This window comes from Pinus tabuliformis, chromosome 7 (assembly GCF_031772625.1).
Source record: "Pinus tabuliformis cultivar Carrire ecotype Pingquan chromosome 7, CPIR1, whole genome shotgun sequence".
Taxonomy (NCBI): Eukaryota; Viridiplantae; Streptophyta; class Pinopsida; order Pinales; family Pinaceae; genus Pinus; species Pinus tabuliformis.
This window is the reverse complement of record NC_142293.1, coordinates 1448689175-1448710946: the sequence shown is the minus strand read 5'-3', so window position 1 is coordinate 1448710946 and position 21772 is coordinate 1448689175. Positions and strand designations below refer to the sequence as shown.

General features: G+C 38.9%; 1 protein-coding gene across 2 annotated transcripts in view; it reads left to right on the top strand.

Annotated features, from left to right (window-relative positions):
• LOC149253153 (TATA-binding related factor (TRF) of subunit 20 of Mediator complex) overlaps positions 1-21557 on the top strand; it is a 101239-nt gene extending 79682 nt beyond the window's left edge. For both annotated transcript variants that reach the window (XM_089456760.1, XM_089456761.1), the window contains exons 4-5: positions 20980-21063; positions 21228-21557. In XM_089456760.1, the coding sequence (XP_089312886.1) occupies positions 20980-21063; positions 21228-21443 (300 nt within the window). In that variant the 3' untranslated portion in view covers positions 21444-21557. The remainder of the gene's footprint in view (positions 1-20979; positions 21064-21227) is intronic.
• The last annotated feature ends 215 nt before the right edge of the window (positions 21558-21772 follow it).

Genomic DNA, 21772 nt, shown 5'->3' with positions numbered 1-21772 from the left:
GTAGGGATGTCATATTCAATGAAAATCAAGCCTACAAGAAACCAAAGGATATTCCTATTGATTCCGATGATGAAGAAGTTCCAATATTTGAAGAAGAAGAAGAGCATCATGAAAACCCTACTGCAAATCAAGAAGAAGAAGGACCAAGTGAGGCTATTCAATCTGTGATCATCATAACCACAAGGAAAAGGCCAAATTGGTTAAAAGCTACATTAGAAGATGTTGAAGGACATGAAGCTACGAAAGGAACCTTCAGGGAAAGTAAAAGACCAAAGAGATATTTTGGTTATGCTGCATATATGACGAAGTTAATTGAAGCTGAACCATCTACATTCAAGGAAGCTGCTCATCAAGAGGTTTGGAAGAAAGCGATGCAGGAAGAATATCAATCCATTATGAAGAATATCAATCCATTATGAAGAATAGGGTTTGGGAAATCGTTCCTAGACCTAGTGACAAATTGATTGTCACCTCCAAATGGATCTATAAGATCAAACATGTTGTTGATGGAAGTATAGACAAGTACAAAGCTAGATTCGTTGCAAGGGGTTTCTCTCAAAAGGAAGGCATTGATTATGAAGAAACCTTTGCACCCACAACAAGGTACACTAACATTAGATCTTTAGTTTCATTGGTTGCTACAATGGGTTGGAATATCCATCAAATGGATGTGAAGACCACATTTCTGAATGGGACCATTGATGAGGAAGTGTATATCGAACAACTTGAAGGCTTTGAAGTTAATAGCAGGGACTCTCATGTTTGTAGACTCAAGAAGACCCTATATGGTTTGAAGCAAGCACCTAGGGCATGGTATGCAAGAATGGATGCATATCTCATTAGAATTGGATGTAAAGAGTTCTGCTGATCGAAATTTCTACATCAAGGTCGTGAATAATGAGCCCGCCATTATTCCACTATATCTGGATGATCTATTCATCACAGTTATGGAGCAAAGAATTCAAGAATGCAAGATGTTGGCAGCTGAATTTGAGATGAAGGATCTAGGACTAATGCACTACTACTTGGGTCTACAAGTATGGTAGAAACCTGGGGAGATATATTTGGGGCAAGGAAAGTATATCATCAAGTTGTTGCAGAAATTCGGGATGATGGATTCCAAGCCTATGATTACTCCTATGATCACCAATCTCAAGAAGTTGAGGGGCTTTGACTCAAGTCTTGTGGATCTTACTTCCTATTGTTAGTTGGTGGGCTCCCCAATGTATCTGGTAAATACTAGGCCATTTGTATGTTTTGCAGTAAACATTCTTAGTTAGTTTTAGTTGGAGCCTCGTCATGATCATTGGATAGCTGCCAAACACATATTGAGGTATCTTCGTGGCACTATACATCACTGCCTAAAGTATGATAGTAAGGAAGTCAAGCTTCACAGATTCTGATTGGGGTGGCAGTGAGATCGATGGAAGGAGCACTACCAAAGGATGTTTTAGTCTGGGAGTTGCTATGATCTCATGGATGAGTAGAAAGCAAGATCCTGTTGCTTTAAGTAGTGCTGAGGCAGAATATGTGGCTGCATGTGAAGTAAGAAAGGAGTCTGTTTGGTTAAGGAAGCTTTTGACAGATTTGTTCGAGAAGTCTCTGGATCCTACTCTGATTAATTGTGACAATCAAAGTTGTATTAAAATGTTTGGAGATCCCATGTTTCATGCTAGAACGAAACATATCAACAATAAGTTCCGCTTTTTTAGGAACTTGGTGCAGGATGGGATCGTGAAGTTGGAGTATGTCTCGACAGAGGAACAGGCAGCAAACATACTAACAAAGTCTCTTCCTAATAAGAAGTTTGAATATATAAGAAACATGCTTGGTTTAGTAGATATTGTTGATTGTATTGATGATAAAAGATTGGAAAAGATTTGTTGAGGCTTTGCAAGGGAAGCATTGCCTGGGAGGACATTTGGCCGACATTTTGTGTTGATGTCTAGGTCCCAAAGTAGGGAGGGTGACGTTGTTCGTACAACTCTGACCTCGAATACACACCTAGATCCTTGGGTTGGTGGTTAGCAAGTAAGCTTGATGGTACCTAGAGAGGCTGAAAGTTTGAGTCCACCTTAGTCCCACTTGTATAGATTTCCCTGGCCAGGAATCTAGTCTGTGGCATTGCAGTGCCTAAATTGTTGAGAGGCCAATGGATAGATTGCCCTAGTCAGGAATCTAGTCCATGGCATTGTGGTGCTTAAACTCTTCATTGTTCATATAGTTTGAGATCTTCCATTATATTTGTATATTATGAATACATCCCTAGTTAAGAGGGAGTGTTGAAGAATTTAACTAGGTTCGGTCTTCATAAATGTATTTGAGTCATTATGTAATGTACTTGTTAAAAGAATAAAGATTTTTTTTTATTGTATCAATGACTTATTAAAGCATGGGTTTCATGCTTGGGTCATCATTATATTAGTCAAAGTCTACATTGTGGACTCCTAGGAGTCATTGTACAATTAAAGAGACCCTTCTTGAGATTTGGAATCATGTAAAAAGGTTTATTATTGAGTAACATATAATTTATGTAACCTCCACACCAAGTCGGCCTAAAGGACTTTGCCCTGGCATAGTGCTTACATCCCGTGTCTTGTGTTTTTGTGATCTTCATACACATAATATGGTAATTGCTTGATGAAAGATAAGATAATAAAGAAGTAATAGAAGCCAACATAAATCACAAGTAATTATCAAGAAAGAGGAATCAATGTCTAATCTACTTGCATTGATTTTTCAACATGTGCCAATGTAACCCTCTGAAGGGTTAGGACCCCGTATAGGGAGACCAAACCCATAATGGAGTCCATCTACAATCCTGCATAAGATCCAATGCATCCCCTAGCCTTCCAGTACAACAAGTTATTTAAGGAAATCTAGTTAAAGAGCTTACAAACCATGGACAACAGGTGGACACTTCATAATGGTATGCCCTTCCATGGTGGGCGTTGGCATGTGCTAATGTATCCAAGCTCCAAAGGAGGTTAACCAAGTACCCTATTAGGTGGTTTCTACCTTTAGAGGGGATAGTGTGTTCAAGGTACATCCTTCAAATGGTGGTGGCATGTGATAAAGAGATGAATGGAATAGGGAATGAAAGAGGCAATCTTGGGCCACATGTCGGGGTACAAGGGTAGCTAGTAAAGGGAAGCCCACACTTGGGTATATAATGTATAGGAGGGAGCAATCGTTGTGCATGAGGTGCCTCAGGGCTCAGGGCTCAAAGGATAAGAGCAAGATGTGTAAGGTATAACAATGGATACCCCTTTTAAGATTGGGTGGTTCATTGCCCTCTAGGGGTTGGGACAATCATAGGTTCCTGAATGATAAAGGATGCTCATCTAGGGCCTATAGGAACCAGGGTGATGGCCACGGGGATGGGGTAGAACTCATGCATTGGCTTTTGCCCACGTGCTGAATGTGTTTGTCCCAACCATCTTTTGCATTTTGTGGTACATTTTCCTGTTGAATGTGGCCAATTATGCTTTTACTTTTCTTTTCAGCTTCATCAACCTCCAGGGCATCGTTTCAGGCTCGACCCAAGGTGTGGGTAAGGGGAAGGGGAGGCTCACCCTATGTGGACCCAGTGGAGTGATGTGGACCTAGGTGGGAGAAATGATAAATGGGGTTGTAATGAACGGAACGAGAGTAATGTATGTGGATGAGAGAGCAGGACCATACAGCCAAAATCGTGGTTTCCCACGTAGCACCACCTTAAAACCCAAAGGTCAGTAAAGGAGATCCCATGTGACTAAGATCCAAGGGTAACATCCAAAAGAAGTCTAGGGGGACAAAAGCACAGACCTACTCCACTCTTTCTTCGAATCCCCCCATTAATCCATGCCCAAAAGTGTCCATGATAAGCAAATTGTAATACTCAATTACCAAATGACAAGGCATACCTTTAGGTTTTGGAGGTCCACCTTCAAACATACGATCATGACAGATGGGTGAGGGACCACATCGCTGGCTTAGGTGGCGGAGAAATGGCACAACGAGCTAGTCGGTGGCTGTGAGGGCCTGCCGGCTGAGGACCATCTTGGAGGAAATTTTCTCCTAGGGGCATCACCCACAAAATGGTGGGTAATAGTATCTAGATTCTGGTGCCTCATATCATATGACAGGAAACAAAGAATTCTTCGGTAGCATAGAGGAGAAGGATCTCAAATTGCACATAGAATTTGGAGATGATGGGAGGTATAGTACCAAAGGAATTGGTAGTGTCACCTTTAAGAGGGATTCAGACTCCCATCTTCACCTGAAAAATGTAACGTATGTGCCTGGGATGAAGAAAAAATTGATTTCTGTCGCTGTATTGGAGGACAAAGGTTACGATGTGGTGTTCAATAAGGGAAATTTTTTTTGAAGCATGTTACTATTTGAAAAATCAAACAGATTGGAGTTAGAGTGAAAAATCTCTACAAGCTAGAGGTAAACTTCGCCATGCATGCAACTATACCTCCAGGAGTGAGGTGGGGTGATCTAGAGCCTTAGTCCTAAAGTTGCAAAAATCGAGCAGGATCCATAGGAGAGTAGTAACAGTTGTAGTATAATTTCCTTATGGATCATTACCTTGCTACAGGGGCCCACAATATTCAGTAGCAGAAGGATTAGTGTCAGTTGGTGCAGTAAGATGCTAAGGAGTATAGAGCAGTGCAGGAGGCACAATGCAGAATCAACAACAGTGCAGTTTTTCCAGTAGACAATTGCAAAGACATAGGCATTTCAATATTTTGGAAGCTTCTCAATTGCAGTGGTTGTGGTAGCAACAACAACAATGAGAGGTAGTGCTACAATACATTCCACAAGAGCTAGATTGGGTTTGTGCATAATCATTTTCTTGTTAAGAGGGAGTGTAGAAATACAGCAAGAAAAGGCTCAATTTTGACTTGAACCTTAGTCAAATTGAGTAATTCGATTTTCCACATTAGCAGGATGATTTGGATTTCAGTTAGCTAGAGTGACATGGTCTTGCCTCCTAGTTAGGTGAGTAAATTCAAGCTTGTAGGTTAATAGTAGAGTTGTGCATGTACAGATTGCTAAGATTTAGCAATCTAGGTAAGTTATTGTTAGTTGAACAGAGTTAATTGAGATTTAGTCGATTAGTTGAGTCAGTTGAAGGTCAGTTGAGTAGTAGCTCTTTTGTTAACTCAGTGATCTCCCAGTTAAACTAGTCAATCAACTAAAAATAGCTTAGACATGCATGGAATTCAAATTGCCTATTTGGAGTGGATGAAAATGCACATTGTAATTATCAATTGTATACTAGTTGAGTGTACAGGCTTGGCATTTAAGAAGGTGAATCATTCCTTGGAAATTGTGCAAGCAAATAGGAGGAAATTCCTATCTTTTAGGAGATAATTTCCTCAAGGATTGCGCATGGAAATAGGAGGAGGTTGGGGCCTTGAATTGGCTAAGTGTTGTCTAGAACGGGATAGTCAACAAAAGAACACGTTTATAGTGCAGGGTATGCTTCAAGATTAAAGCAAGACATTGTAATAGTTTCTCATTCTCATCTAATTAATGAAAAACAGTGGAGGGGTTTTTCCCAGTTGGGTTCCCCTGTAAAATCATTGTGTTCCTTGTGATTTAATGGTTGCATGTTATTGCATGTGTTTCTATCGCGTGTTTTCCTTTTCGCAAAATAGTAGAAGAAATTTCTGTCTCTTGATTTCAGTTCGATTTCATTAGCAATAGCAAATTTCTTGCAATTTCTACAAATTTAAATATTCAAAATAATAAGTTATAATTTATAATGAATTCAAACATTTAATTCAATTTTTTTTACCTGTTGCGCTTTTTGTTGTGTATTTTGTCAAATACACTCCAGTTGTTCTCACACCTGGAGGAACTGCATGTTTGGCTGAGCACTCGAATGACAAGCTTTTGGAGATGGTGTGCTCTACCACCATAGCTTGTCCGCCAAACATCTACAAGTTCAAAGAAAGATGAGAAACATAAAAAAAGTTAAAACATTGAAATTCTAAACTTGAAGCAAATTATGAAGAGACAATGAATTATGACATTTGAAAGTTGAAACAAACTGAAGCTTACCTGGCATTTTGGTCTTCCTATTCTTAATAGCCATGGTAAAACCAAATGTGCCACTTGCCATCCTAAATATCTCCATTTCTTTAGAAATTTCTTCACGTTCTTGTTGAGATGATACCATCCTCTCAACACAGTGAGGAATCCATCCATCACCTCGGCATCACTATAGGAGTAAAAAATGCGGGGTCGAGGTAGATAGCTGCAGCATGATTGGGGTGATGGAGGGTATTGTTCCCATCGCTCATCAATCACTCTCCATACCAACTGTTGTTTCTCAAACCCCTTGTCCCCCTTATCTTCATAATAGGCATGAATGGCTTCTTTGGCCCTATCCATGGCCTCATACAAATAGCCCATTGTGGGTTTGTCTCCATCAACCAATCGAAGAACCCTTACCAAAGGTTCTGAAATGGCACACACCTCCTCCACTCCTACCCAAAAGCTCTGATCATATGAAACTAGTTTGCATATGCCCTCTCCCTTCGGTTTGTGGCTAATAGATAAAGCACACCAATCTTGTGAAATAAACATGCTCTTCACATCCCACTTAGAATTCAATAGGGATTGAAGAGATATGAAACTAGTGGCAAATCATATAATGGTAGGATGCACTAACTCTTTGTAGTTGGTGAATCTTCTCATCAAGCTAAAAACAGATGCATGATTATATATATATATATATTTGTTATGCTCCTGGATGATTCAACAATATCCCTCACAAAAGGAATGTTACCTATATCCTCTAGCATCAAGTCAATTCAATGTGCAACACAAGGTGTCCAAAACAAGTTAGGATACCTCTCCATAAGCAACCTGCCAGCGACAACATAATTTGCAGTGTTGTTCGTTATGACTTGGACAACATCTTTTGGACCTACTTCCTGAATGAAGGTGTCCGACAACTCACTTAATAAACATGCATCTTTAATTTGTGCGGACGCATCAACAAATTTCATAACATTGCCCCCTTGGGACAAACTAACCAAGAAGTTAAGAAGGGTCCTACCCTTTTGGTCAATCCAACCATTTGACATGATTGTGCATCCAGTGTGTTCCCATGATGCCCTAAACTCCTCCAATCTAGCAGTGCAATCAACCTTTTCATTTTGAAGAAGAGGCCCTCTCAACTCTGCAAAGGTAGGGGCTTTGTACCTAGGGCCAGCAACAACAACAACATCAAACATAGGTTGGTAGAATGGGTTGGTCTTGGAAATTTTGAAAGGAACATCACTCCATAGAAGACACTTCTTGACCAACTTGTTAGCTTCCTCCTTTTCCTTTTTTTTAAGTGCCGTTTTGATGCTTGGTTGTGCTCTAGGTGGTTCTAGGAAGAAAAAAAGATGAGAAAGCTGAGGGGTTGGGCCATGTGGGTGTGGAATGTGATGCTGAAGAACCACTCTCATCCCCCCACTCTTGAGGCCCCAACAATGACTTTTTACCATTGCCTTGTTGTCTTTGGCATTCGCTTTATCATGTAGTGATTTAATGGCCTTCCAGATGATTTCTGGAGTAACATTTTGGCAAAGTTCTATATTTTGCCCCAAATGGAATTTTAATCTGTTGACAACCCCTGACATATGCTTGCCACACAAATTGCAAGACAAATATTGTCTATTGACCACCCCCCACTGTCAAGAATAGGATCAGGTTCACCATATTCCCACATAGGGTCCAAATTACTCGGCATTTTGTTTGAAACTTTGTACTTGAATTTGAACCTAGCGCACAATGCTTTTATGAAAAAAATTAAAAATTGCCCATCACATAAGAAGCAAAAACAAATGTAATTGTTAATTTTAAATTCTAAATGCCTCCTCTCACTCACTTGTACACACTCAGATTCACTAAACAAGGATTTGATTTTTGATTCTTGAAACATGTAAACAATCTAAACGTTTTGAAGTTTTGATTCAATCTAGATTCTAAACAATGTTTTGATTCAAATTTCTAAGCAACAAAAAGCTAAAAACAAATTAATAGAAAGATTTAAGAAGCCATTTGTGTTACAAAGACTGAGAGAGAAATTAAAATATATACCTGGCAGCAACAAATCGACACCTTGAGTCTCTCATGTTGAGCAATGGACAAATCTCTAAATGCATACCACAAAACTAGTAAATCTCCTCCTCTTGGGGAATGGTAAACACCTGCTCTCTCCACAGGGATAGATGGTAGAAACAAGAGTGAAAAATGATTGAAATTTTCGGCCCTTTCCCTCACTTATGCGCGATCTGGACAAGCTTCACGATTTTTTCAATCGATTCCCTATTAAATCACGACTTTTTCAATAAAATCCCGATTTTTTCGTTTTCCAAAAAGTTGGCAAAAATTGGTTGATAAAATCAGCTAGCTCAAAAAATCGGACTTTGCCGATTTTATCGTGACTTTTCCCACATTGCTTCAAATCAAGTGAACAAGGGTCTCGACTCTTTCCCTTGTGAAATTCTTGGTCTGTACCTTTGGTCCTGCGCCTTCGCTTGGATGCTTCAAGAATCTTTGCACATGTGGATTGTTGCAGGAAGAATTTCACTCTTCCTTCTTCTACGCTTGGATTCTCCTTCAACTATCAATCAAAAGTCCTCCCTTCTTTGCCTTTTCGCTCTTCTTTCTACCTTAGAATTGCAGAATCGAATGCGAGAGATAGATGCCACAATAGGTTGAAGTTATGGCCTATATATAGTATTCATGTTGGACGAATTCCTTCAATGAGGCCAACTTTTCAATGGGAGAGGTTGACTTGTAGGATATGGAAGCGACTTGGTGTTGGAGACTTACTTTACATTTTGACACAAAAACAAATTTTCTTCTTTGACATAAGGAGCCCATGAAGGGTCTTTTACATGATGACTATGACTCTAACTCGTGATATAAACCATAGAAGTGCTCAATGGGTGCTTTGACCTAGAGACAAAATAAATATAACATAAAACCCATGCTTGTAAATAATTTTTCTTTGATAATAATTTTTTTCTTTCTTTCTTTTGACAAATACATTACATATGACTCAAATACAATTATGAAGATCGATACTAGATACATTTCCCAACACTTTGTATTACTGCTCGTAACTCAAGGATTGAGAACTTGCTTTATATGATGTATAACATTTATTAGCCCCTTTAGGATGGGGAGGTTCGTCACCCATTGGGGGTTGGGATATGCAAGGGTTCCTTGTCTTCTATGAGATAGGGCAAGATTGGCTCAGGAACCAGGTGACGACCATATGAGTGAGGTAGAGCTCATGCTTGACTTTTGCCCACCTGCAAATTTGGATGTCTAGGCTATCTTTTGCATTTTGATTTTTCTTTTGTTTTTCTTGTGGCCATCACATGCTCTTTCTATTTCTTTTAGCTACATCAACCTCCTAGGGTACATTTCTAGGCCCTACCCAAGTATGAGGATGTGTGAGTGCCAAATCCCGGTAAACTAGTGGTCAGTTGAACCCGAAGAATGGAGGTGGAATAGGGGATTATAATGTAAGATGGAAAGTGGTAAGTATGGAATAGGGAGGGATGGGGCTACGCTATCTCAATCATGGCTTCCCAAGTAGTGCCCATCTTATACCCATTGGACCATTAGGGAAGGTCCCACTAGACTAGGATTGAAAATTAACCCCCCATTTAAGGTGGGGGAACAAGATCACTGCCAAGACCCTTATTTCTTCCAAGTTACCCCATAGTCCATGCCAAATGCCCAAATACAAACAAACATAAGCACTCGAATGCAAAATGATAAAGTACCTTTTGGGTCGTTAGCCCACCTTCCAACATGTGATCTTGGCAAATGGGCGAGGAAACATATCATTGATGCAAGTGGCAACGATATGAATGGCATGTTACATTAGCTACTCGGTGGCTATCAAGGGTGACTGCTGGTTGCCAGTTGGAGGAGATAAACAAGAGAAAATTTCTCCTAAGGGTCACTCAGTTTTGGTGGGTAATAGGTACTATATGGTCTCAAATAGACACTTTAGGGCAATTGGGTTTTACAAAAGTCCATTAGATCCAAACCTGTATATCATCATTACAAGGAAGAAGGGCTTGTTGCACAATTTTTTGAGATGATGGATTTGGGCACAATGTTATCGGAATTGGTTGGTTCAACCATTTTGACCCCAAAATCGATTTGGTTAGTGGCTTGGAATTGGAAAAGGTTAGTTTGGTACAAAACTAGCTAGTTTCGTACAACGCAACCAAGAAACCTCCAAACGCAAAAAAAGAAAGAAAGAGTGGAGTATCCTAATATTCAACCCTAGGGCCCGACTAATCCTATGTATTTAATGGTAATGTTAAATTCTTTTAAAAGGAGAATGTCACAAAATATATTAACATTATCATTAATTAATATATATATATATATATATATATATATATGTTTTTGAAGGCAACCATAACGTGGGGCTGTGACAAATGGTAATATTTGCCCTGATGATGAACCCCAGTAGAGGGTTCGAAACATTGACGCCAGAAAAATTATATTGGAACCACTCTCAAACATTTCATATGGACAAAGTAGAATTTTAGATCACAATCAAAATATAGTAGACTTAATACTTTTAAGGATTTTAGGATTGTGGGGGGGGGGGAATTGCAATGTTTCCATTAGATTTTTCCATGTAGGAGGGTGTGGAACTAACATTTAATCAAGATCACCAAGCCTGCTATGTACCTTGATGTTAGTGGCATTGATTGTTGAACTCCTCTATCTTGATCCTATTAAAAATGTATCCATCACTCAAACAAAATAAATCTTGATTTGACATGTTATGCTTTTTCTATTTTATTTTAATGTTTAGAGGGTGATGATATTGATGATGAAGATCCTGATATAGGCAATATTTTGATGATATGTAGGTATTTGTTGTAGCATGATCTGTTTTTTTTTTATGCTAGAGGCCATCTAGAGCCTATTTGTTGATATATTTTTGGTTCAGAGATGTATTACACTAAGTGCTATTTTGGTTATATGCACTCTTAATTGCTATGTAAACGAGAAATTTTGCGTATTTGTTTATCAATGGTTTGGATTCATATGGATGCACATGACTATATATGTTTTTATTTAAAAATTGAATATTTTATGTTTTTTTTTTTTGCTGGACTATTTTTTGGTCTATTTTTTTTCCTGGTTCTGATAACTTTGTTTGGCTTAGGAGTGAAACTATGGTGGATGGATGGCAACATCTATGCATAGAGAAGTACTGAAGAGGTCCAATATGGTAGATTGCAAGTCAGTGGATGCTCCTATTGAACTAGGAATGAAGTTATCAGGCAGTGAAGATTCAAAGACAATGGGTGGAGCTTTTGGCAGCTGGTAGGGTGTTTGATCTACCATCCTACTATCAGTCTGGATTTGAATTATGAAGTGGGATTGTGTCATGGTTCATGATGAATCTCGCAGATGTTTGCTGGAAAGCAACATAGATAATTCTAATTTATGTGGAGGGTACACTATGTTGAGAAATCTAGGGGAGCTAGATTAGGTGATTTCTCTTACTTTGATAACTGCTTGTGATGTATTTTTACTTTACTTGATTAACTTCTTCTTTCCTTTATTATTATTAGTGTTCTTTATCATCAAACAACTACCAAATCATAAAGAACAGTGAGACAATAGGACACAAGATGTAGGCGATCAGCTAGGGCCAAAACCTCTCCAACTGAGAGGAAAACCCATCAGAATTCTTCTCTTCTTATAGAACTTCAATTGACGAATTCCAAGACCTATAACCCTTGACCAAGACCCTCCAAGACCAAGTAAACTTTTTCCTTCTTGAACGACTTCCAACAACAAACTTTGACCTTTCAACAACTTCTCCAACAACTTTGACTCCGAGAACAATTTCTGCAACTTAGACCTTGATGCAGCTTCAACAGCTTCAACCTAGCAGCTTCACAGCTTCGACCTAGAATCAACTTCACAACTTCGACCTAGAGGCAACTTCATAGCTTTGACCTTGCGACTCCACAACTTCGACCTTGTAGCTTCTCAACTTCAATGCGAATTCACAACTTCGATGCAACTTCACAACTTCGACCTTGCAGCTTTAGAGCTTCGATGCAACTTCAAAATTTTGTCTTGGATAGTAACTGTAGAAACCCTAACAAAAGAGAGAGAGAGGCTCAATACTTCGAACTTGTTCTTCTTCTCCTTCTTCGTCATTTTCTAGCTTCTATCTTGTGGAGATCGAACTTGCTTGAGTGAGTGTCCAAATGAGGTTGAATTTCTTCTTATTTATAGGCATGTGAGGGGTACAAATTGCTATGTTGAGGCTCACTTGATCTTTGTGCCATGACGAGGTCTTGGAGGGTCTTTTGACTCTATTTTGACTTAGTAATTTTTCTTTACAATATGTAACATGCCCAAATGGGTCTTCAATACATGGCAATGACTCAATTGACTTTATGACAAACCTAGAAGCACTCAATGGGTGCTCGACCTAAAACTAAATTTCCCTTGAGCATGAAACCCATGTCTCAAGAACACAAATAATAAATTTATTTTTCTATTTTCATTAAATACATAAAATCATGATTACATATGTCATTATGAAGACCGAACCTAGTAACATATTTCAACACTCCCTCTTAACTAGGGAGGTATTCATAATACATACAAGGTACTTGGACATTTTCAATCTGAAGAATTCTCATAAGAAGAGTTGGATTGGTAACCCTTCTGTATAACATCATATCATCTAGCATTGTCACATAGCTAGGCCTTGACTAACAACTCTATCTCTACACAAGATCAGAGCATAATGTTGGCGAAATCAATGATTTATAGATACCCTCGTCATTGTCTCTCTCAGAACATACCCCACCTGGGTTCTCTCAGAGTATGTTCCACGAGGACTATTCTTATCTTGGATTCCCAGTCCTCAAAGGATATCGGTCCTTTACAACTACTCTTATCTTGGATGCCCTACCACATCTTCAAAGAGTATCAGATGCTAGATGCTTACCCAATCCTCCATTCTATCTTCCGTGTCCATCTTTCCTCATGGCCTTCACTAAGACTTACATCTGTTCGTCCTGGTCTAGTGCATGACACATGAAGTAGAGAACCATATCTGTCACTCCCTCTTATCCAGGGATGACCAACCCATTCCATAAAAGGAATGTACCCAAGCTCCCTCTTAATCAGGGACTTGCTTCCAGCAACTCTCTAGGTGGAGATCATGGGACAACTAGCTGCTTGTAGGAATCCCTCTTTCGATGTCATGAGTTTCTTCTTTGTTATGGAGCCTACATATTTTAGGACTTCTTCGTAGGGCATCGACCATCCATCACTTTCATTCATGAATCATGTTAGTCATGTCATCCTTTCTTTCATCAGAAAGTGATCCATTAGTCCATATTTGGCCTTTCCTTCATACCTTGCTACCTTCTTCACATCATGTTTCCTTCAGGATCTTTCATCCTACCACATGAGTATCAGTTGTAGATGACATCTACAAATCTTCCTATGGTAGCCTTGCAATAGCCCATCCAAATATTGTTCAAAAATCAAGAATGAACATTAAATCAAACTTACCTTTGTGATAGTCTTTTCATCATGACATCTGCTTGTTGTCACATCAACATCCTGCATACTTACTGACACATCTCCAAAAAGATATACAACGTCAAGGATCTCTTTCTTTTTCAGACTTTATCAGGATCTTCATATCTTTCCCATGGAGATATCATACTTGTCCTTGAATGTTGATTTCCTTCTCCATAGTTGCATTTTTAATGATCTCTTCCTTTCTTTATTCACACATTTCCTCTCAGGGACTTCCAATCATAGTTCCTTCAACTTTTTCAACCACCTCATATTTCATATGAGGACATATGAGGACATATTATGTTGATTTCATCTAGTCAATGTGTGAACCATGCCTTCATGCATCCTTTCACACGAGGAGAGCCTTTCTTTTGATCATGCTCTTGAGGTAGAGCACTCATTCATGATATCTGCAACCATATGACATGACTCTATTTTATCAAGTACAAGCATACATACCTCATCTCTTTCTTTTGGTCATCCATACTTCCTTCGACAACTTCATTGATTGAAAGAGCTTCAATCCCTTGACTTGCTTCACTTCTTTTGCCATCATACCATCCCCATGAATCCATACAAGTTGGAATTCTCGGTGAGACACTTCCTTCTCCTAGTAGGTGAATCTTACAATGAAGATTCCAACGGAGGATTTTGATCATCCTCATCCTACAAATGCTCCTTTTGAATGATATATGATGAGCTTTATACTAGATGTATTTCTTTTTCCCAAAAGTACTACTTATGCTTCTAATGGGTTACGAAGAGCTACATCCTTCTATAGGTGACAACCATAGACTATTATTTTAGCGATCTTTCATGCTTCTTTATGATGATGCCATGAGCTCTTGCTTTCAATCATATGCTTCAATGATGCCATCTCCTAACATGATGCATCCTATCATGCTTCTAATGATAGTTATACTTTACAACAAAAACTTGCAAATAACTAGGTGAGGAAGACTATCTCTCATAGTAGAGACATTTTACCTCTTTCTTTGATTTCTTCTTTTCAGCTTCTTCCACTTTTTCAGTGATATGGGCTTCTTCCCTTCCTCTTTTGTTGTTGTCGTTCTTGATCTTTGGAAAATATCTCTTGTAGTGCCTGTATTCATGATAGCCATATCATTGAACCTTCGACATATTCTTCTTCTATTTCTGAGGACCACACTTCCCAAACATCCCTTTTTCTTCTAGCTATAGTAGAAAAAGCTTGAGCTTGCTCGCTTGATGCTACATCGATTTTTGCCTTCAACCTGGTTTCTTTGATTTTGCACAATGACCATAGTTCATTGAATGGAGTAGCTTTCTTCTTCCCATAGATGTTTATTGTGAAGTTGCCCCATTCCTCTGGTAGTGCATTGAGCACTATGGTAGTCATTTCCTTGTCAGACATTATTTCTGCCAACTCTTGGAGTTGGTCTCTTATTTCTGACACCCTCATAAAGTATGAGGCTATTCCTTCTTCATCTTGTAGAGCTTGAGCTTCTTCTATGAGGGTGTCAGAAATAAACCCTTATCATGACCAACGACTTCATTTTCTATGAGGATCAAATCTATCCTCTTCTTCCATGCAAGAAAGTTCGACGACCCAACCAATTTGTTGCTTTCCTTGCAATATGATGTCATTTTTCCATATTCAAATATAGATATAAAAATACTTGTCAAGTGAAGATACTCGTAGATGATAAAATCTTCAACTCGATGCCTTCTTGATTTTGATGACGATGTAGATAATGGAAGATATCTTATTGGTGAAGATGTCTTTCTTCAAGAGTGATCCTTGGCTTAAAGGGAGAGCACATTGATTCCTTGATGATGACAACACTTTTTCTTGTTTTTCTTCCTTCAAGTCAACGCTAGTCAAACTTGTTTCACAACCTCAAGTTTTCGGCCTTTCTTCAGAATTTCGGCTTGTTGTAGGAGGTATGCAATTTTGGCTTTTTCTGTAGAAACCCTAGGTCACACTCACACGTGTGGCTGGAATATGGATAGATTTGCCTCCTTTTGACATTGCTTGAACTTGACTCCTCTTGACAATTCAACTTGCTAAATAGTCCTTCTTTGACCCAAACTTTGGCTCCTTTGAGTGACTGCAATTTTCGGCTTTCACTACTGCAAATGATGCCCTAACCTTCGCACGAGTGGAGGAGAATTAGCCCAAAATATATCAGAAAATGCTTCGCTCTTCTTTATTCTTCCTTTGCTGGGTATTAGATTCCTTTCTCTTCCTTGATCGAACTCTTCTTGATGATTGATGCTCTTGATGTTTCCAAGATGATTTCTTCATACTTCGGCCCTTGAGTATCCTTCTTTGTGTTGCCCTTCCTTGATGAAGTCACCTTAGCTTTGATAGCATGTTGAGAAATCTAGAGCAACTAGATTAGGTGATTGCCCATTTTCAAGTGAGTGCCCTCCTTTTCTATATTTAGAGGTATGGTTAAGGTTATGAGCTTTTGAGAAATTTAAGGGCAGCAATTAATTTTTGGGTTAGCATATTTTTGGCGGGTGCATGAAACTCGTCCTCAAATGTACACTTTTGGGATAGTTTTTTGTTTATAGACTTTTATGCATGTGCAATTTGAATTCGTACAGGTTTTTGGAAATTTCTTGTCTTCTTATGTGTGGGCTCTAATAAAGCAAACATTCTGATTAGGCTAGCTTTTGTTGGATTTCTGTAGTAATTTGTGTGGTTCAACATCTCTCGATAATAGCAGGCCTTTTATGGCTTTACTTAATGTTAGGGATGTTGAAGGTTCCAAAAATGATTCCTCAAGTTGGACTAGGGGTGGGTGTAATCCATGATTGACCTTCTAGAGATCATGTTGGAATTGATGTGCATGATTCTATGTCTTGTATATACTAACATTCTCCAACTTATTCTCATTTCATTAAATAGGTTAGCTTATATTTATCTCTTTTACCACAGGATTAATTGGACGATATTGTCCACTGTATCTTGGAGTTGGATAATATTTTCAGTTTTTATTGTGGATATGCTTGGTCTGAAAAAAAATGCAGGGCTAAAAGCTTTGATCAGTTACTGCAATTTGTGAGCCATTGTTAAAGATGGTGGCTTGGGTGGTGATTGTTTTCTTTTGCTTATATAATCTACTATTAGTGCCTACATTTCTGGAAGTGTACTTTGGATCAACCATCTGTTGAGTTTTCCTCGGCACTTCAGAATCAGGTCTATGTCTAGAACGCAATCATAAAAACACTAAAATGCCACAACACAAGCACTTTGCACAGCAGAAAATATATAGCAGTGAATCAATGAAGTACACCAGAGATTTTGCAAACCCAAAACTTGTTATATTACAATCTTTAATACAACAAACATAGGGCTCCCGTACCAGGGATCATGGCCTTACAATTAGCCCTTATACAAGAACAACTAGTGCTTGATGTCAACAACTTATGACTACCAATCTAGCCTTGAACAAGACACACTTGACTTACTAGTTGAAGGAGCACTCAACTCAATCCTTTCAGTCCACGTAACTTGAGCACTTGGCAGGTCCTTTGCCACCTCTTCTGCTGCTCACAAGTAGTTCTGCTGCTCCAGAATTGCTTGCACCTTCAGCTGACCAAACTGCCTCTATCAATCACTCCTGCTGCTCCATGATGTTTGAACTTAGGCCTCCAACAAACTGCCTTCCAACAATCACTTACCTGCTTCCTAAGTCACTGTACTTAGGGTCTTCAAATCTGCCCTCTTATCACTGATTTCACTGAAATAGTGCACACAAACCAGCCCTCACACAGTCCGCCAAGATGACTGATCTGGGGCTTACTTGGCAGCCCACACAACTGTAACTAGTCACACAAAACCACAGTCCTTAGGGCTGGAAACTACCTCTGGCAAACGCAGACTACTTCTCATCACCTTCAACACTTCTTTCTCGTTGATTCTGCCCATTGGCCTTCACTTCAAGACAGCCCAACACAGTCCCAATACGCTCTGTTCTTTCAACAATCTGAGCAAGTTCTCGACCCCTTTTCCTCACTGAAATACCTATGCACAACTCCTATGGCATGCGGCCCTTATTGCAGAGACAGACCATAGTAGGACGTCGTCTTTTAAGCATCTCGGCCCTCATGATTATGCCCAGAACCTAGGCCGCTTAGGGACAGACCTTTGGTGGGTGATCATGCGCAGAAGAAGCCCTAAAATAGGGCCCAAACCAGATAGCAAAACCTCCAAAACCCTCACTCAGCAGTGCTACACAGGGAACAAAATCACAGAAAGAAGCCTTCCTCTTACCTGAGCAAAAACTCGGCCTTCAAGCAGACTAGAGAAAACCATACATTCTCCAAAATTTGTCCACCTTTAGATCCTGTGGCTACCTGAAGTATTTCGCACTTTGTTGGGAAGATATCACATGAGAGATGTGCTTTCTTGTGATAGTTCAAATGGGCTCAAATTAGTCAATCTCTCCTCTATTTATAGTGTCTTTGGTGGTCACACATTTCACCAAGGGGAATGACCTTTAGCCCAAGCTGACTTGAGTTTAACTTGTCAAAACCCAACTAACATAAGAAGTGAGATTTCTTTCATTCATCTTTTGCCACTCCATCGAAGCCTTAGGTGCCCCTTAGCCCCTCAAGGGTTCCCTCATGATTTCCATGATTAAACTATCATTTTTCACCTTGGTCTTGTGGCCACAACTTTGGGTACAAAGCCCACTGCTTGGGGACATTGCACACAAAACCACATATTTGTGGGTCAACTCCTCACAAACCTAGTACCCTAGGGGTTGTGGGAGTACCTCCCAAGCTACACATTTCAACACCATCTCTATCACATCTAGTCTCTGTTGGTATATGGTTCTGAAACTAGCATGAGGGACAGTTATGGTATTGTTGTCTGTGGCAGCTCTTAGCTATCGTCTTATACGTGGCACTTTGTCCAAGATTGGAGTTGCAGAGTTGTTCTTCCTTCAATTGCTTGAGTTCAGATTTGTTGGGGGGTCATTCTTTACTCAGGCTTTCATGTCGTAGGGCCAAAGCAAAGCATAGTTTTTGTTGTCAAAGTAGTGATACAATTTTTTTTCGTAAGAGTTGTTTTTGCTATACATTTGCAGCTATGCAATGACTTGGCGTTATATTCTTTGTTCAACCCCTTCAATTTGTGCTATATATTTTTTTGTTTAAGAATGCATAATCCACCTAAATCCTTAGTGCAACTATGATGAACATTTATGAGGCCTGAGATGGCTCCTATAACTCAAAAAATTGCAAACTAGCTAAGTGAGAGAACACAAAAGAAATAAAGAGGCTATAATAAGAATAGATTCTAGTCCATGTACCCTTTTAAATAAGATTGGCCTAACTGGTATAAATATGACTCACATTTGTGGCATGCATGTTGGGTGGCCAACATTCGTCTTGTATGTTGGTCCTTTTGAGATGTGGAAAATTGATCTCTGTCAATACTTTATGAATGCTTTCTTTTTCTTTTTTCTTTTTTTTTGTTTCTTTCCATAGAAAACTTCCGCAGGGAAACCCTCCAAGCACTTCCTCACATTCTGTAAATGGTGCCCAAGGTAAATGCTGCTAGAGTACACCTAACCCTGAGGGAAGGGATTCAACCTTGTGACTTCCTTGGCCAATATGACTTCAGCATGGCAAGTCAAACCACTTGAGGTAACCCTTGGGACTAGATGCTTCAATTTTCCTATAGAAGTAAATGTTTTCCTTTTAAATATTCAATGGTTTTTTTTTCTTTCGTTTTTTGTTTATCTGTGAAGATAAGTGTCTTTGCAGGGCCATAGCAATTTTCTTGATGGCTTATTCTCTATTAGTAATTGTTTATTTCACAATGTTGTGATGAGAATCTTGTTTTACTTGTTCAATAGAACATGGGTTCTTTTTTCCTCTTCTTCCCAATTAGCATAATTTTATGACCAACTTTGAGGTGGTGTTCTGCAGATATGCGTCTTGTATATGCTTCCCTTGATCCCCAGTCTTTGGGACTTGATTGGGAACTTCCCGTGCACGTCCCCTGTACTTGTGGTCTTCATTGGGGATGCCCCTTGCAGAAATTTTTTGTTTGCTTTAGCCACTCTCACCTTACCTTCTCTACATAGTGCTTCCAAACCTAACTTTTGTTGTTTCTCCCCTACAACACATTAGTTTGAGTAATTTAGGGGGTTGAAGTTGGATTTTGTGCACAACAATGATTCTCGACCATATTCCAATTTCCAAGTGCATTTCTGATCCAAAAAAAATTCTTTAAGTGAAAACTTGAAGAAGCATCGACCTTTTCTCATTTCCATGGCAGGGAAAGCTAGAGCAGCAGTTGGATTTGAACTAGCTGTCTCCAGATTATTTCTCTACCTTTTATTTCTCTACATAACTCTTCCATACCTGAACTTCTGTTGTTTCTTCACTGCAAGTTAGAACACGTTACTTTGAGTACATAAAGGGGGTTGAAGTTGGGTGTTTGTGAACAACGAGTACTCAAAGGCAGATAATTGTGAACAACAGGGACTTAATATATTCCAAGTGCATTTCTTGTTGAACGAGCATTCTTTCAGTGTAAGCTTGAAGAAACGACAATATTTTTTCATTTCTTTGGCTAGAAAATACTAAAACAGCGGTTAGAATTGAACTTTGGGTTTGGTTTTCTTCACATTCCCATATATGATGTTTATAGTTTCTGCAGCAGATAGATGCAGATGATCAGGTAGAGGCTGATTGAGTGGTTTGAGCCTTGTTTTGTTTTTTAATTTTTTTGGTTATGACAGTCTTCAATCTTATCTATTTAAATGATGAATGGATTCTATGGTGTATCGTTGTGTGTCATTTTGATTTGGAAAGTCAGGATTTTACATGAAAAATACCACGATTCTCCTTATTTTGAATACCATTTTTTGATTCGATCATGGCTGTTGCTGCTTTAGTTGCATAAATTTGTGATGAATTATGTATAAAAAATTGTCTGTTTTTTCTTTTCAATGATATTTATAAATTAAATATTTGGGCTGGGGCCTGGGTTCGGGGGACCACACATCCCTGTTACGTGCCCAGAAATTTGTGGTCTCTTCACATGTCTTTGAGGTTTTTGCCCCCACATATCGATGTCCCCAACTAGGTGGAAAATCTTTCAGGTGGTCATTTGCTATGTGTCAACTGATGGTAGTGCTTGTATTAAATATATTTTAGCTTTCAACAGTATATAAGCTGATTCCCTAACAATGCCCGTAATATTGTTGTAAAACGGAGCGATGCTTATCGTATCTTTTAAAGCTAAAGTTGCTGATTTGCTGAATTATGACCTATTAATAATAGGATCTTTGATCTTAGTTGAAACGTCTTTTACAGCTAAGTTTATATGCATGTATGATAGTTCTGACCATTGATCATCGGTTTCAGGGCGTTCAATTCAAATTTGGCGATTTTCAATTAAAAGTGTTCAGAGTGTCACAAACTGAAACTCTGAAGGCAGTTGTAATGGAGGTCATTTCTTGTCGTGCCTATTAGGAAACTATATAAAATTAATCAGTTAGGGATGCAATGCAAAACAATGGTTATATGGTTTATATTCAATCGGATGGTACTCTTTTCCTTGACATCAAATTTGTTCATTTGTTTATTTAACACTAATATCTGGTTTGCATCAGGTGGAATACCTACCACTGTCTTCCATCGAAAAGACGCGTATAGTCATGGATGAGTTTTTGGAGCTTTGGCAAGAAATGGTTTCATCAAAGTCTGCACCTGGACACCTTTTTAATATAGATCCAAATTTTGGAGAATATCGTCTTTCAGATGAGTATAGCTGGCAACACACAGCTGTTCTATACAGTAATGCCATGGCTCAAGCAATGTCAAATTGAATTTCCATCTTTCTTTTTAAAGATCTAACACTGTACTTCAGAACGACTCTCTTACTGACTGGAGTATGTATATTGCTATTCTGTTCATAAATATCGATTTCTGTGTTAAGGTTATATTAGTGTTTATAGCTTCTTATTGGGTGGGTCCATGTTCATGATATGCGCCACCTATTGTTTCATTCGGGAAAGTCCTCCCCTCAAGAAGAGATTTTCGATTGGACGAGTATAATGTTGGTGAGAATGTGCTAGAAATTCATTAGTACACATGATATCTTTATAACCTAACCCTTTAAAATTGATCCTTGACATACTCTTTATTCATGTCGTTG